We start from the raw sequence: 14,551 nt of genomic DNA, 5'->3' as shown, positions 1-14,551 counted from the left end.
TCCGTGCACCAAGGAGCAAGGCAAAGCACTGCATCCTCCACCTGGGGCAATGCCGCTCTCTTGTCCCACTTTCACTGCCATCCCTAAGAGGCAGTGTTTCCCCCACAAGGTTCCATGGCGGCCTACCTACAGCAACTCTGTTCACACGGGTTTCAGCATCCTTGCAGTGGCTCCCCTGCCATGCTGTGGCTCTTCATTCACGCTCGCCTCCTGCTCCCCGTGGCAGGCAGATTCTGAATGATCTGGACACATTGCTTTGTTAATGACAGTACACCTCCTGTGCTGGGGAAGACACAGCAGATACAGAAGGCAATTGTTGGGCACAGAATAATGACAGCAGAGATGACGGCAAGTTGGCATTTTTCTTTTCTAGCAATAAAACTTAAAACTGACTCAAGAAGAAAAGGAAATCATAATTGGAACAATAATCCTCAAGGAAGCATTAAGATTATTAAATAATTGTCCTCACGGATGACTTCAGGCCAAGATGGCTTTATGGGTGAAGTTTAGACTTTCACAAAACTAATCAGTTCCCATAAGAACTGCTCCAGGATTCGGAGGAACATGGAAAAGTCCATTAAAGGAATCACACTCCACAGTTCCCAGAGTAAAACATGGGCTAACTTGCACTTCGGTAAAGAGCCAAATGTTATAAACGACACCCTAGAAAGCCAAATTCTGTCCACCTCATTGAAGAACAACTTACACCGGGAATTAAGAACTATTTCTAGCTCATCCCACCACTCAGGCCAATGATGACATCCTTCTCCATCCCTTCCCAATGTCTGTGCATTTCCTGTGACGCAGGAGGTCTGGGGTAGGGAGTGCTCCTGCCTTAGGTCCGAGGCCCTGTCTGAAGAGGGGTAGGTGAGGAGGCCACTTGATGGTCTGGGCCAAGACAGCCACAGGATGCATCATTCATTATCAAGGAGGCTGAGGGCTGGGTCTCCAGGTCCAGGGAACTCCCCACAAGGTGGGAACCCTGCCCAGCCCCACACAGCCTCTGCTGGGGGACCCTGCTCTGGCACAGAGCCTGGGGACAGGTCCTGAGCTCAGCCAGAGTCTGCCTCCCTGTCATTTAGGAACTAAACCTAGTGGCAGGATGCTGGAGCCCAGCCCCCATCTGACCTTACAGGGCCAAGGCTGGGGCCCTGGGTTCCCCTCAAGGCGCAGCAGGACTAGAGGCCCAGGCAGTGCAGGAGTGGCCAGGCCGGGCTTCCTCCAGAGCCCTCAAACATCACGGCATCAGGAAGGGTAGGACCCTGGCCTCAGGAATTGGCACCAAAGCTCCAGAAGCTACCCTGGACACCATGGAGAGAGGCCTGGAGGGAAAGCACCAGGTACTGCCTCCCCTTCTGATCCCACTTGAGGTGGCTGCCAAGCCCAGAGAGCGGCTCTGATGTCCCCCAGCCCTGCAGCCCACTGACACCTGTACTGTGCCCCTGTGAGACCCCTGGCCAGTCTGTGCAAAGAAGTCACCACCCTACACCCAAAGACGGTGGGGGGCCTCGCCCCACATCCTCAGAGCATGGCCCGGCTGCTGCAGGGATGGTCTCCTCGAGGCCCCCCAGAGCTCTATCATAAGGGCTCCCTCCACCCCCTGCACCAAGAGACAGCCGGATCCCAGCAAGGCTTCCAGTGGCTTCAGGGCACACCCCTAGGCCGACCCCAGCCCCATCAACACCTGCCTGAGAAAGCTCCACGCACCAGAACTGACCGTTTGCTCCAACTCCCGACCTCCAGTTCTCAGGGCATCTGCTGAAAAGGCTGCAACTGCACGTCCTTCCTCTGTCCGTTCCCGATGTCCGTGCATCTCCTGTGGCCAGGAGGGTCTTTGTCGGGACTTGAGAGCTGCTCCCTGAAGTGTCCCCATTGGGAAGGATGGGGCCGGTGTCTCCAGGCTCTGGGAGGACAGAATCCTGACCTCAACAGTGGCCAGCACGGACACGGCGGGCCCCATCCCAGGGACGCTGACCAACACTGGGCAGCTTTTCCCTTCGCTGATGACTGGGCCCCGAGCACCCTCCCTGCTCCCCCTACCACCTCCCTTTACAAGGTTGTCGCTTCTGCACAGATGATAATGGAGCTTGGCTCATTCCCCTAGAGTCGGTAGGGAGTCAATGACAAAACTCGGTTTCCTCCGCCTGAACTCAAGTCTGCCTGTGTTTACCTGACCACACCTGGTGGACAGTTTGGACCAATTTGCACACTCAGAGACACAGACCCTTCTAGAAATCATTATCTCCCCATCCCTGGGACCCCTCTCCTGGGGAAGTCGGATAGGCACTGGCCTGGGCCCTCCTGCTGTCCTAGGAGGCTGCTGACCTCCTGCCTGGCTCCTGTCCCCAGCTCCAGAGCCAGAGCAGACTACAGGGATGCTGCAGGCTAGGAAGCCGCCCCCTCCAGGCCGGGGTCTAGTGCAGGTGCCCAGGTCAAGAAAGATTGTGAATGTAGGAATGACTGGGCCACACCCCTCCCGTGCCCGCCCCCTCCTGCCCTGCACCCACAGCCCAGGCCCACGTGCTGGATGCCCCTCCACAGCAGAGATGCTGTTCTGTGATCCCCTGGGAAAGACGCCCTCAGCCTCCACCCTGTCCCACGGCCCAAGGAAGACAAAACACAGGCCCTCTCCTCACAGTATCCCCACCTGGCTCCTGCTGGGACCCTCAAGGTGTCCCGCCCACCTCTGCGGGAAATCCGGGACTCACCAGTAACCCTCAGGAAGCAGGGCATGGCACCATTTCATAGGAGGCTTTGTCACAATGAAATTCTTAGAAAGCCTTGACTACGATGATGACCGTGGCGTGGCCGTGAACACCGTCAGCTCCCACAGTTGCTGCAGCAAAAATGTCCTTAGACAGGGTGGGGGCCCTGGGTCGTCTGCCGTCCTGCTCAACCCAGAGCACGCAGGAGGATCTGAGGTGCCACACCTGACACCCAGGCCAGAACATGCCTCCCTCCAGGGTGACCTGCCATGTCCTGCATTGCTGGAGGGACAGGGGCAGCCTAAGGGGGTCTGGGGCCAGGGGATGAATCCCATTAACCCAAAGGAAAACGAGCAGGACCCAACCACCCTCCCCGTTGAGGCCGACCTGCCCAGAGGGGCCTGGGCCACCCACACACCGGGCGGAATGTGTGCAGGCCCCGGTCTCTGTGGGTGCTCGGCTGGCTGGGGCTCCCAGTGCTCACCCCACACCTAAAACAAGCCACAGCCTCCAGAGCCCCCGAAGGAGGCCCCACCCACAAGCCCAGCCCTCACCCCGGAGGCCCCAGAGCTCAGGGAGCCTGGGCAGCTTCTGAACAGCCCCGAGTCACAGTGGGTATAACTGGAACGACCACTGTGAGAAAAGCTGCGTCCAAAACTGTCTCCTGGCCACTGCCGGAGGCCCAGCCAGAGAGAGGAGCAGCCGCCCCGAACCTGGGTCCTACCCAGCTCTCATGATCCCCAGCACCCAGAGCACAACGGAGTCCCCACTGAATGGTGAGGACGGGGACCGGGGCTCCAGGGGGGTCAGAGAAGGGGCTGGATCCTATCCTACTGCCGTGGCCCCAGTGCCCCTGGCCAGAACTGATCCTACCACCACCAACAGTCCCTCAGGGAAACAGGGGTCACCGGCACCTCCCAACATCAACCCCAGGCAGCCCAGGCACAAACCCCACATCCAGAGCAGACTCCAGGAGCTCATTCACCCCAGTACCCTGGGGGACCCCAACCCCAATGACTCCCCACTGGAATCCACCCCAGAGGCCACCAGGACCGAAGACCCCGCCCCGTCTCTGTCCCTCACTCAGGGCCTGCTGCGGGGCAAGCACTTGAAGCAGACTCGGGCTTAGGGAACACCAGTGTGGCCCCAACCTCGACCAGGCCACAGGCCCTTCCTTCCTCCCCTGTGGCAGCACAGACTTTGGGGTCTGGGCAGGGAGGAACTTCTGGCAGGTTGCCAAGCACAGAGCCCCCAGGCTGCGGTGGTGGGGGCGGAAGACCCCCAGAAGGTGGCCCACTCCCCTTCCTCCCAGCTGGACCCCATGTCCTTCCCAAGACAGGGGTGTCATCCAAGACAGGTCCTCCATGGAGCCCCCTTCAGGCTCCTCCCCGGTCCCCACTGGGCCTCAGTCCTGGCCATGGGAATGCAGCCACCTCAGGCACACCAGGCAGCCTGCAGTGTCCAGCCCACATTCTGGAGCAGAGCAGGCTGTATCTGGGAGGGTCTGGGCTCCCCACCCACCACCTGCACACAGCCACCCACCTCTGTCCAGGCCTTCTGCAAGAGGGTCAGAGCCCCCCATGGGGTATGGAATTAGGGTCTCACTCACGTGCCTCCCCTCCTGGGTGAAGGGGTCTCATGCCCAGACCCCCGCAGTGGTGCTGGTCAAAGGTGGAGGCAGTGGCTCAGGTCTACCCTGACCTGGCCCCTCAGGCTCCTGTAGCCCTGGCTGCCCTGATGTCCCTGGGAGGCCTGGGCTCCACCAGACCACAGGTCCAGGGCACCACCCGTAGGTGCCACCCACACTCAGCTCACAGGAAGAAGATAAGCTCCAGACCCCCAAAACCGGGACCTGCCTTCCTGCCACCGCTTATAGCCCCAGACTCCGTGCCTGCCCTGGCCACTTACACACGGGCCAGGAAGCTGCACCCCACAGATCAACCCCAAACCGGGACCATCTGGCATTGGGTTGCTGCCATTTCCCTCCCCATTGGCTCCCAGCACCTCTGTGCTCCCTCCCTCCTCCCTCCTTCAGGCAAACAGCCTGTGCAGCCCCTCCCTGCAGCCCACACCCTGGGGAGACCCGACCCTGCCCCCAGTCCTTTCAACCCCACTGCTCTTGCCGCCCACCCAGACAACCCTGGGGTCCTGTCCCTGCAATCCCCACCCTGGTCTCCACCCAGACCCCTGTCCCTCCCTCCAGACACTCCTACTAGGCCAATCCTGTACCTGTAGGCCCTCTACTCTTCTGCTGCCAGAGCCTCAGTTTCTCCCACCTGTGCCTACCCCCTGCCCCCTGTTGCCCTCAAGCTCTTCATCTCCTGGGGCCCCTGAGCCATGGCACTGACCCTGCACTCCCCACCCACACACTGCCCATGCCCTTACTTTCCTCCTGGCTACTCCGGCCCCGCTCCCCTCTCAGCCCGGCTGTTGTATTTCCAGGACAAAGGCTCACCCAAGTCTTTCCCATGCAGGCCTGGGCCCTTGCCCTCACTGCCCATTTACAGGGCAACCTCCTGTGCACAGAAGCAGAGAGCTCAGCGCTTCCACAGGCAGAAGGCACTGAAAGAAATTGGTCTCCAGCACCTTGATGCACGTCTGCCTGTGTCTCTCACCGCCCACACCTGCAGGGAGGTTCAGCTCTCCCTTTAAAGACGAGGGATTCAGGCAGCAACATCACGGGAGAATGCAGGGCTCCCAGACATCCAGCCCTCTCGCAGGCCTCTCCTGCAAAGAGACCTGCAGCCACCACCGAACAGCCATGGAGGCCACTGAATAGCAACTGAGTCAGCGACTGACCTGGAGGGCAGGGGAGCAGTGAGCCCGAGCCCACACCATAGGGACAGAGACCAGCCACTGACGTCCTGAGCCCCTCACCGGTGGACAAACCACACCCTGTGGAAACAGAACAGACCCACAGTCCCACCTGGAACAGGGCAGACACTGCCGAGCCCCCAGAATCAGCCCTGAGAAACACCAGGGAACGACATCAGAGGGGGCTCCCGAGAAAGAGAGGAGGGGAAGTCTCCTCCACCAGCAAGCGCTTCCCTTGACCAAAAACAGGGTCCACGCAACTCCCCCAGGACAAAGGAGAAGCCCCCTGTATAGCACTGGGCTCAGGGTCCTCTCCAAGACACACGAGTTTCAGACAAAAATCCCCGGAAATCACAGTCTCAGCAGGAGAACTGGCCAGAGACAGCAAGGGGGGACTCGGTGACATCCGCAGGGACAGGAGGATTCTGTGGGGGCTCGTGTCACTGTGAGAATATTGTACTAGTACTACTTGCTATGCCCACACTGACACAGCCCCAGTCCCAAAACCCTGCTGTAAATGCTCCCACTTCTGAGGCTGACGGGCTGCGGGGAGCATCTGAGACGTAGGGCCTAGGGGTGTCCATCAACACCCAAAACACACCAGACTCCTCCCCATATATCATCCGCACCGGGCAGCAAGCAGAGTAAACAGAAAATGAGAGGCAGCTGGGAAGCTGGCACAGGCCCCAAGGAAAGAGCTTTGGCGGGTGTGCAAGAGGGGATGCAGGCAGAGCCTGAGCAGGGCCTTTTGCTGTTTCTCCTTTCCTGCGCAGAGAGTTCCATAAACTGGATTTTGGGATCAATGGCTGGGAGTGAGCCCAGGAGGACAGTCTGTGGAAAGGGCAGAGGGAAGGAGGAGCAGCCGCTATCCTACGCTGTCATCATTCGAAAGTTTGCCCTGTGCCCACACTGCTGCATCATGGGATGCTTAACAGCTGATGTAGGCACAGCTAAAGAGAAAATCAGCAAGATGGATTTGCAGCACAGATCTGAATAAATTCCCCAGAATGTGGAGCAGCACAGAAGCAAGCACACAGAAAGCGCCTGATGCCAGGGCAAAGTTCAGTGGGCACCTTCAGGCATTGCTGCTGGGCACAGACACTCTGAAAAGCACTGGCAGGAACTCCCTGTGACAAAGCAGAACCCTGCAGGCAATGCCAGCCCTAGAGCCCTCCCTGAGAGCCTCATGGGCAAAGATGTGCAGAAAAACCGACTGTCACAGCCCAAACTGAGAACGAAGCAAACATACATCTGAAGGAAAACAGACGAATAAACGATGGCAGGTTCATGCAGTGCGAACCCAGACAGCCATGAGGACAACAATAGAGGCTGCAGGCAGCTCTGCAGTTCAGTTCATGACAATGCTGAGTAATTGGAGTAAAAACAGAAACTCCAAAAAATACCTTCACTATGATTTCTTCTAAATAAAATTTACACATGGCACAAGGAACTATCTTCTTAAGGGATAAACTTTCCACTAGAAAAACTACAAGGAAAATCAAGAAAATGAAAATCACATAAACACAGTTGTGGTTACTTCTACTGGGCAAGGAAGAGGGTATGAACTGAGACGCACAGGGTTGGCAAGTCTCCTAACAAGAACAGAACAAATACATTACAGTACCTTGAAAACAGCAGTTAAACTTCTAAATCGCAAGAAGAGGAAAACGCAAAGAGCTGTATTTAGAAAATTCTCACTCCGGCGCTGTTCACAATAGCAAAGACATTAACCCAGGTTGGATAAATAAATAATGACACAGGCAATTGCACAATGATACAGACATATATTTAGTATATGAGTCATCGATGATGTTTCCCCAAAGAAATGACTTTAAAGAGGAAAGGCCTGATGTGTGGAGCACTCACCTCCCTGGGCATCCACGACAGGCTGCAGGCTCACTGTGCAGCAGGGCAGGCCGGTACCTGCTGGCAGCTCCTGGGGACTGACGTGGAGTAAGCACAGAGCCGTACTCCCCCCGAGGACGTATACCGCTGAGGACGGCACTGTCAGTGCATTCTGGAGACAAGCAACTCAGCGACACTCCCAGGCCAGAGCCCAAGAGGGACGCTCATGCACAGGGAGGCAGAGCCCAGCTCCTCCACAGCCAGCACCACCTGTGCAGGGGGCACCATCTGGCAGGCACAGAGCAGGCACTGGGAGGAGGAGCAGGGACACTAGGCAGGGTTGGCACTCACTGAAAATTACAGAAGTCTCATACATCCACCTCAGCCTCACCTGACCTGGGCCTCACCTAACATGGACCTCACTTGATCTGGACCTCACCTGGCCTGGGCCTCACCTGGCCTGGGCCTCACCTGGCCTGGGCCTCACCTATAGGCTTCACCTGACCTCAGCCTTACCTGACTGGGCCCTCACCTGTCCTGAGCTCACATGATCTGGGCCTCACCTGGCCTGGGCCTCACCTGGCCTGGACCTCACCTGGCCTGGGTCTCACCTGGCCTGGGCCTCACCTGGCCTGGACCTCACCTATAGGCTTCACCTGACCTCAGCCTCACCTGACTGGGACCTCACCTGTCCTGAGCTCACATGATCTGGGCCTCACCTGACCTGGACCTCACCTGACCTGGACCTCACCTGACCTGGACCTCACCTGGCCTGGGCCTCACCTGACCTGGACCTCACCTGGCCTGGGCCTCACCTGACCTCGGGCCTCAACTGCACCTCCTCCAGGTCTTGCTGGAACCTGAGTAGCACTGAGGCTGCAGGGGCTCATCCGGGGTTGTGGAATGACTCTGGAACTCTCCCACATCTCACCTTTCTGAGTGGAGGCACTTGATGGCCCAGGGAATATAAAAAGCCCCAGAGTGATACCTGCATGATTTGGAGGCAATTTATACAACCAAAAGAACATGGCCATGGGGCGGGTAGGGACAGTACAGACAGATACCAGCCTGAGGTGGAGCCTCAGGACACAGGTGGGCACGGACACTGTCCACCTAAGCGAGGGGCAGACCTGAGTGTCCCCGCAGCAGACCTGAGAGCGCTGGGCCCACAGCCTCCCCTCGGGGCCCTCCTGCCTCCTCAGGTCAGCTCTGGACATCCCAGGTTTCACCAGGCCTGGCAGTAGGTTTGAAGTGAGGTCTGTGTCACTGTGGTATTACAATGCTTGGACTAGTACTTATTACACCCACAGTGTCACAGAGTCCATCAAAAACCCATCCCTGGGAGTCTCCCGCCACAGCCCTCCCTGTGGGGGTCCGCCACGTGCCATGTTAGGATTTTGATTGAGGACACAGCACCATGGGTATGGTGGCCACCACAGCAGTGCAGCCTGTGACCCAGACACACAGGGCGGCAGGCACGATGGACAGCCCCACGAGTGACCACCCTGAGATCCTGCCTGCCAGCCCCAGAGACCATGAAACAGATGGCCAGGATTATCCCACAGGTCAGCCAGACCTGACTCCAACGGGTCGGCATCACTGCTGCCCTCCAACCCCAGTCCAGATGGGGACAGGGCCGGTCCCACGGCACCATCTGCTTCTGTCCAGCCGGCGGTCCTAGAAGCCCCTCCCTTAAGGCTGGGCCATATGTGTGGACGCTGCGAGCCCCCACATCAGAGTAGGGGCACCAGGAGGGCGGGGCTGGCCCTGTGCACTGTTTTTTGGTCCCTGGCCTGCCTGGCCCTGACGCCTGAGCCTCTCCTGGGTCTTTTCCAAGACAGAAGACATTCCCGGAGACAGACAGAGCTGGGCGTCGCTCATCCTGCCCGACTGTCCTGAGTCCTGCTCCTTTCCAGACCTCACCGGGGAAGCCAACAGAGGACTCACCCCCACAGTCAGAGACAAAGAATCTTCCAGAAATCCCTGTCTCTCTCCCCAGTGGCCACCCTCTTCCAGGACAGTCCTCGGTGGCATCAGAGCGGGAACCCACATCTGGATCGGGACGGCCCCAGAACACAAGATGGCCCGTGGGGGCAGCCCCACAGCCCAGCCCTTCCCAGCCCCTAAATGGAGTCCCACCTCCTGCACCTGCCCCAGGGCTCAAACTCCAGGAGGCCTGACTCCTGCATACTCTCCGGCCGGACGTCACCTCAGCCCCTCCTGGAGGGGACAGGAGCCTGGGAGGTGAGTCAGACCCTCCTGCCCTGGATGGCAGATGTGGAAGATTCAGAAAGGCCTGAGATCCCCAGGACGCAGCACCACTGTCAGTGGGGGCCCCAGACGCCTGCACCAGGGCCTGCATGGGAAAGGCCTCTCTGGCCACACTCAGGGGCTTTTTTGATGGGCCCTCCTACTGTGGACTATGGTGACTACCACAGTGATGAAACCAGAGACAAAAACTGGCCGGACACCCAGGGGCCATGCACACGCCTCGGCTCAGAGCTCCCCAGGACCACAAGAGCCAGGCCTGAGAGTTTGTGCCAAGACTCTCGGATTCTAGGGACACCCGGGCCATCTCAGCCCATGGGCTGGTGCCCTGCACACCATGTGCCCCCAAACAGGGGCTTCAGAGGGCTCTGAGGTGACCTCACTGATGACCACAGGTGCCCTGGTCCCTTCCCTGCCAGCTGCACCAGACCCTGTCCCGACAGATACCCCGATTCTAACAGCCAATTCCTGGGGCCAGGAATCCCTGCAGACACCAGCGTTGTTCCAGCACCTCCTGCCAATTGCCTGGATTCCCATCCTGGCTGGAATCAAGAGAACAGCATCCCCCAGGCTCCCAACAGGCAGGACTCCCACACACCCTCCTCTGAGAGGCCGCTGTGCTCCGTAGGGCCAGGCCCCAGACAGTCCCCCTCACCTGCCCACGTAGAAACTCCTGCCTTTGTCATCCCCACCTGGCAAAGACCACTCATGGAGCCCCCAGTCCCAGGTACAGCCGTAGAGAGTCTCCAAGGCCCCTAAGAAGGAGCCCATGCCCAGTTCTGCCTGGACCCTCGGCCAGGCTGACAGCTGTGAACACTGGAGCTGGGCCCGCACTGGGTCACATAGGAGCTCACCAGTGAGGAGACAGGAGAGCACATGCCGGGGGAGCACCCAGCCTCCTGCTGACCAGAGACCTGTCCCACAGCCCAGGAGGCTGCAGACGCCTCTCCAGGGGTACACTGTGCATGTCTGGTCCCTGAGCAGCCCCCCGCCTCCCCAGCCCTGGGGGCTCCTGGCACAGCTGTCTGGACCCACCCTGTTCCCTGGGAAGCTCCTCCTCACAGCCCTGCCTCCAGTTCCAGGTGTGGTTATTGTCAGGGGGTGTCAGGCTGTGGGGGATACAGTGGGTACAGTTACCACAGTGGTGCCACCCATAGCAGCAACCAGGCCAACTAGACAGGCCCCTGCCGCGCAGCCCCAGGCCTCCAGCTCACCTGCTTCTCCTGGGGCTCTCAAGGCTGCCGTTGTCTGCCCTCTGGTCCTCTGTGGGGAGGGTTCCCTCAGTGGGAGGTCTGTGCTCCAGGGCAGGGATGACTGAGATAGAAACCAAAGGCTGGCGGGGAAAGGCAGCTTCCAGCCCTGAGAGGTGCAGGCAGCACCACCAAGCCACAGAGTCATAGAGCCACGGAGCCCCCAGTGTGGGCACGTGAGGGTGCTGTGCCCCTGGCAGGCCCAGCTCTGATGGGGAAGCCTGCCCATTCCACAGCCCAGGTTCGCAGGGGCAGCGGGCACAGAAGCTGCCAGGCTGTGCTCTATAATCCTCATCCCTCCAGCAGCATCCCCTCCACAGTGGGGAAACTGAGGCTTGGAGCACCACCCAACCCCCTGGAAACGAGGCGGGGAGCCCAGGCAGTGGGCCCAGAGCATTGTGGGTACCCCAGCAGAACCTGGGCACGGGGATCAGCCAGACATGCCAAACCCTGAGTTGCAGCCTGCAGGAGGACCTGGCCCCACCCAGGCCATTCAATTAAGCGCCATCCCTCTGCCTTGGACACCTCTCCCCTGCGCCACCAACAGCTCGGCTTCCCAGGGCCTCAGCCATTCAAGGAAGGAAAAAGGCTGGGCCTGCCAGGGGCACAGCAATCTCCCTTGTCCCGGCTAAGACAGGGTGGGCAGACGGCTGTGGACAGGACATATTGCTGGGGCATCTGGCTCTGTGACTACTGGGTACTGGCTCTCAACGCAGACCCTGCCAAAATCCCCACTGCCTCCCCTGCGAGGGGCTGGCCTGGTCTCCTCCTGCTGTCCTAGGAGGCTGCTGACCTCCAGGATGACTCCCGTCCTCAGTTCTAGTGCCAGAGCAGATCCCAGGCAGGCTGCAGGCTGGGAGGCCACCCTGTCCTTGCTGGGGTTCAGTGCAGTTACCCAGGGCAGGAAATGGCATGAACACAGGGATGACCGGGCCATGCCCCACCTGAGTCAGCCCCTCCTGCTCTGCACCCCCAACTCCCCAGGCCAGCCCATGACGTCCAATAACCCAACACTAGAGTCACTGCCTGGCACTGCCCTGGGGAGGATCCCTCAGCCCCCATCCTGTCTAGAGAACTTGGGAGGACAGGACACAGGCCCTCTCCTTACCGTTCTCCCATCTGGCTCCTGCCGGGAGCCAGGGTGTGGACAGAAAGGACGCCTGCCTGATTGGCCCCCAGGAGCCAGGCACTTCTCTCCAGGGACCCCAGCCCGAGCGCCCCCTAACCCAGGACCCAGCCCTGCCCCTCCTCCCCTCTGCTCTCCTCTCATCACCCCATGGGAATCCGGAATCCCCAGGAAGCCATCAATCAGGAAGGACTGAGGGAGGAAGCAGGGCTGCTGCACCACAGGGCGGGAGGCTCCGTCTTCGTGAACCCAGGGAAGTGCCAGCCTCCTAGAGGGTATGCTCCACCCTGCCGAGGGCTCCCACAGTGGCAGGCTGTGGGGAAAGACCAGCGACAGTGTCGGGGAGGGCTCAGGGCCCCGCAGGTGCTCCTCCGTCCTCAGTGAGCAACTCCCACCCTGGACCCACGGACCCACCCACCTCCTCTCCACCCAGGCAGCACGCTGGCCACAGGTCGTCCACACCATCCTGAGTCCCACCTACAACAGAGCCAGCAGAGCCAGTGCACACAGAGGCTGGGGTGCAGTGGGGGGCAACAGGGCAGCTTGGGGAAGGGAAGGAGGGGGAGGGAGGTCAGTGAAGAGGCCCCCCTCCCCTGGGTCCAGGATCCTCCTCTGGGAACCCCAGATTCCCCCCCACCCCAGGCTCTGGGAGGACAAGCAGGATGGGAGATTCTGTGCGGGACCCTCTCACAGTGGAATACCCCGACAGCGGCCCAGGCCAGACCCAAAAGCCCCTCAGTGAGCCCTGCACTGCAGCGCCGGGCCTGGGGGCAGCCCCTCCCAAACAGGACAAACCCAGTACTGTGAGGAGGTCCTGCCAGGGGGAGCTCAGAGCCATGGAGGAAGGATAGGGGGCCCCCAATACAGGCAGACTTTGGCTCCATGCAGGACCGCCCAGCCCCCAGCCTGAGAGGAACGCCTGTCTGCAGCCCCTGCAGGCCCGGAGGCAGCTGGCCTCTGCCTCAGACCCCCCACTCCAAACACCAGACAGAGGGGCAGGCCCCCTAGAGCCAGGATTGAGGGATGCCCCATCAAGGACAGACGAGACCCAGGGGTGCTGAGCCCAGCACGGGAAGGCCCCCAAACAGACCAGGAGGTTTCTGAAGGTGTCTGTGTCACAGTGGGGTATAGCAGCAGCTGGTACCACAGTGACACTCGCCAGGCCAGAAACCCCGTCCCAAGTCAGCAGAACCCAGAGAGAGCAGGGACACATTTAGGATCTGAGGCTGCACCTGACACCCAGGCCAGCAGACCTCTCCCCTCCAGGGCACCTTCCACTGTCCTGCATTTCTGCAAGAACAGGGGCAGCCTGACGAGGTCCAGGGCCAGGAGATGGGTCCCCTCTACCCCAAGGAGGAGCCAGGCAGGACCGAGCATCCTCCCCGTTGAGGCCGACCTGCCCAGAGGGGCCTGGGCCCAGCCCACACACTGGGGTGGAATGTGTGCAGACCCCGGTGTCTGTGGGTGCTCTGCTAGCTGGGCCCCCACTCCTCACCCCACACCTAAAACGAACCACAGCCTCAGAGCCCCTGAAGGAGACCCCGCCCAGCAGCCCAGCCCCCACCCCGGAGGCCCCAGAGCTCAGGGAGCCTAGGCAGATTCTGAACAGCCTCGAGTCACAGTGGGTATGGCTGGAACGACCACTGTGAGAAAAGCTGCGTCCAAAACTGTCCCGTGGCGGAAGTCAGAGGCCCAGCCAGAGAGGGGAGCAGCCACCTGAACCCATGTCCTGCCGGCTCCCATGACCCCCAGCACCCGGAGCCCCACCGTGTCCCCACGGGATGGGAGGACAAGGGCCAGGGGCTCCGGCGGGTTGCGGCAGGGGCTTCATCCCATCCTGCCCTGGCCCCCGTGCCCCTGGCTGGAGTGGACCCTTCTGACAAGTGTCCTCAGAGAGACGGGGATCAGCGGCTCCTCCCAACATCAACCCCAGGCAGAACAGGCACAAACCCACATCCAGAGCCGACTCCAGGAGCAGAGACACCCCTATGCCCTAGGGGACCCCAACCCTGATGACTCCCCACTGGAATCCACCCCAGAGTCCACCAGGACCAAAGACCCCGCCCCGTCTCTGTCCCTCACTCAGGGCCTCCTGCAGGGCACGCGCTTGAGAGCAGACTCGGGCTTAGGGGACACCACGGTGGCCCCAACCTCGACCAGGCCACAGACCCTTCCTTCCTGCCCTGGTGCAGGACAGACTTTGGGGTCTGGGCCAGGAGAAACTTCTGGCAGGTCACCAAGCACAGAGCCCCCAGGCTGAGGTGGCCCCAGGAAGACCCCCAGGAGGTGGCCCACTCCCCTTTCTTCCAGCTAGACCCCATGTCCTCCCCAAGATAGGGGTGTCATCCGAGGCAGGTCCTCCATGGGACCCCATTCAGGCTCCTCCCCAGACCCCACTGGGCCTCAGTCCCGGCTCTGGGAATGCAGCCACCTCAGGCACCCCAGGCAGCCCAGACCCAGTCACCCTGCAGTGCCCAAGCCCACACCTTGGAGCAGAGCAGGGCGCGTCTGGGAGGGGCTACGCTCCCCACCCCCCACCCCAC

At 60.4% G+C, this 14,551-nt stretch overlaps 1 protein-coding gene and 1 gene segment (V, D, J or C); one reads left to right on the top strand and one right to left on the bottom strand.

Annotated features, from left to right (window-relative positions):
• The window catches only part of LOC104673310, a 167,610-nt gene that overhangs the window by 63,665 nt on the left and 89,394 nt on the right, over positions 1–14,551 (top strand).
• The window catches only part of LOC104664690, a 49,179-nt gene that overhangs the window by 6,744 nt on the left and 27,884 nt on the right, over positions 1–14,551 (bottom strand). Inside the window, exons 9-16 of one of the 7 annotated variants that reach the window (XM_030930475.1) lie at positions 12,427–12,485; positions 12,156–12,321; positions 10,847–10,950; positions 2,709–10,741; positions 1,718–1,903; positions 1,129–1,322; positions 707–853; positions 127–233 (exon numbers count right to left, since the gene is read on the bottom strand). In XM_030930475.1, the coding sequence (XP_030786335.1) occupies positions 10,483–10,741; positions 10,847–10,950; positions 12,156–12,321; positions 12,427–12,485 (588 nt within the window). In that variant the 3' untranslated portion in view covers positions 127–233; positions 707–853; positions 1,129–1,322; positions 1,718–1,903; positions 2,709–10,482. Of the gene's footprint in view, positions 1–126; positions 234–706; positions 854–1,128; positions 1,323–1,717; positions 1,904–2,708; positions 10,742–10,846; positions 10,951–12,155; positions 12,322–12,426; positions 12,486–14,551 lie in introns of those variants that run through there. The other 6 variants (XM_030930474.1, XM_030930473.1, XM_030930471.1 and 3 more) reach the window with 6 other exon arrangements.

The sequence above is a fragment of the Rhinopithecus roxellana genome, chromosome 5 (genome assembly GCF_007565055.1).
Source record: "Rhinopithecus roxellana isolate Shanxi Qingling chromosome 5, ASM756505v1, whole genome shotgun sequence".
Lineage (NCBI taxonomy): Eukaryota > Metazoa > Chordata > Mammalia > Primates > Cercopithecidae > Rhinopithecus > Rhinopithecus roxellana.
Note: the sequence above shows the minus strand (reverse complement) of the source record. Positions and strands in the feature narration are given on the sequence as shown.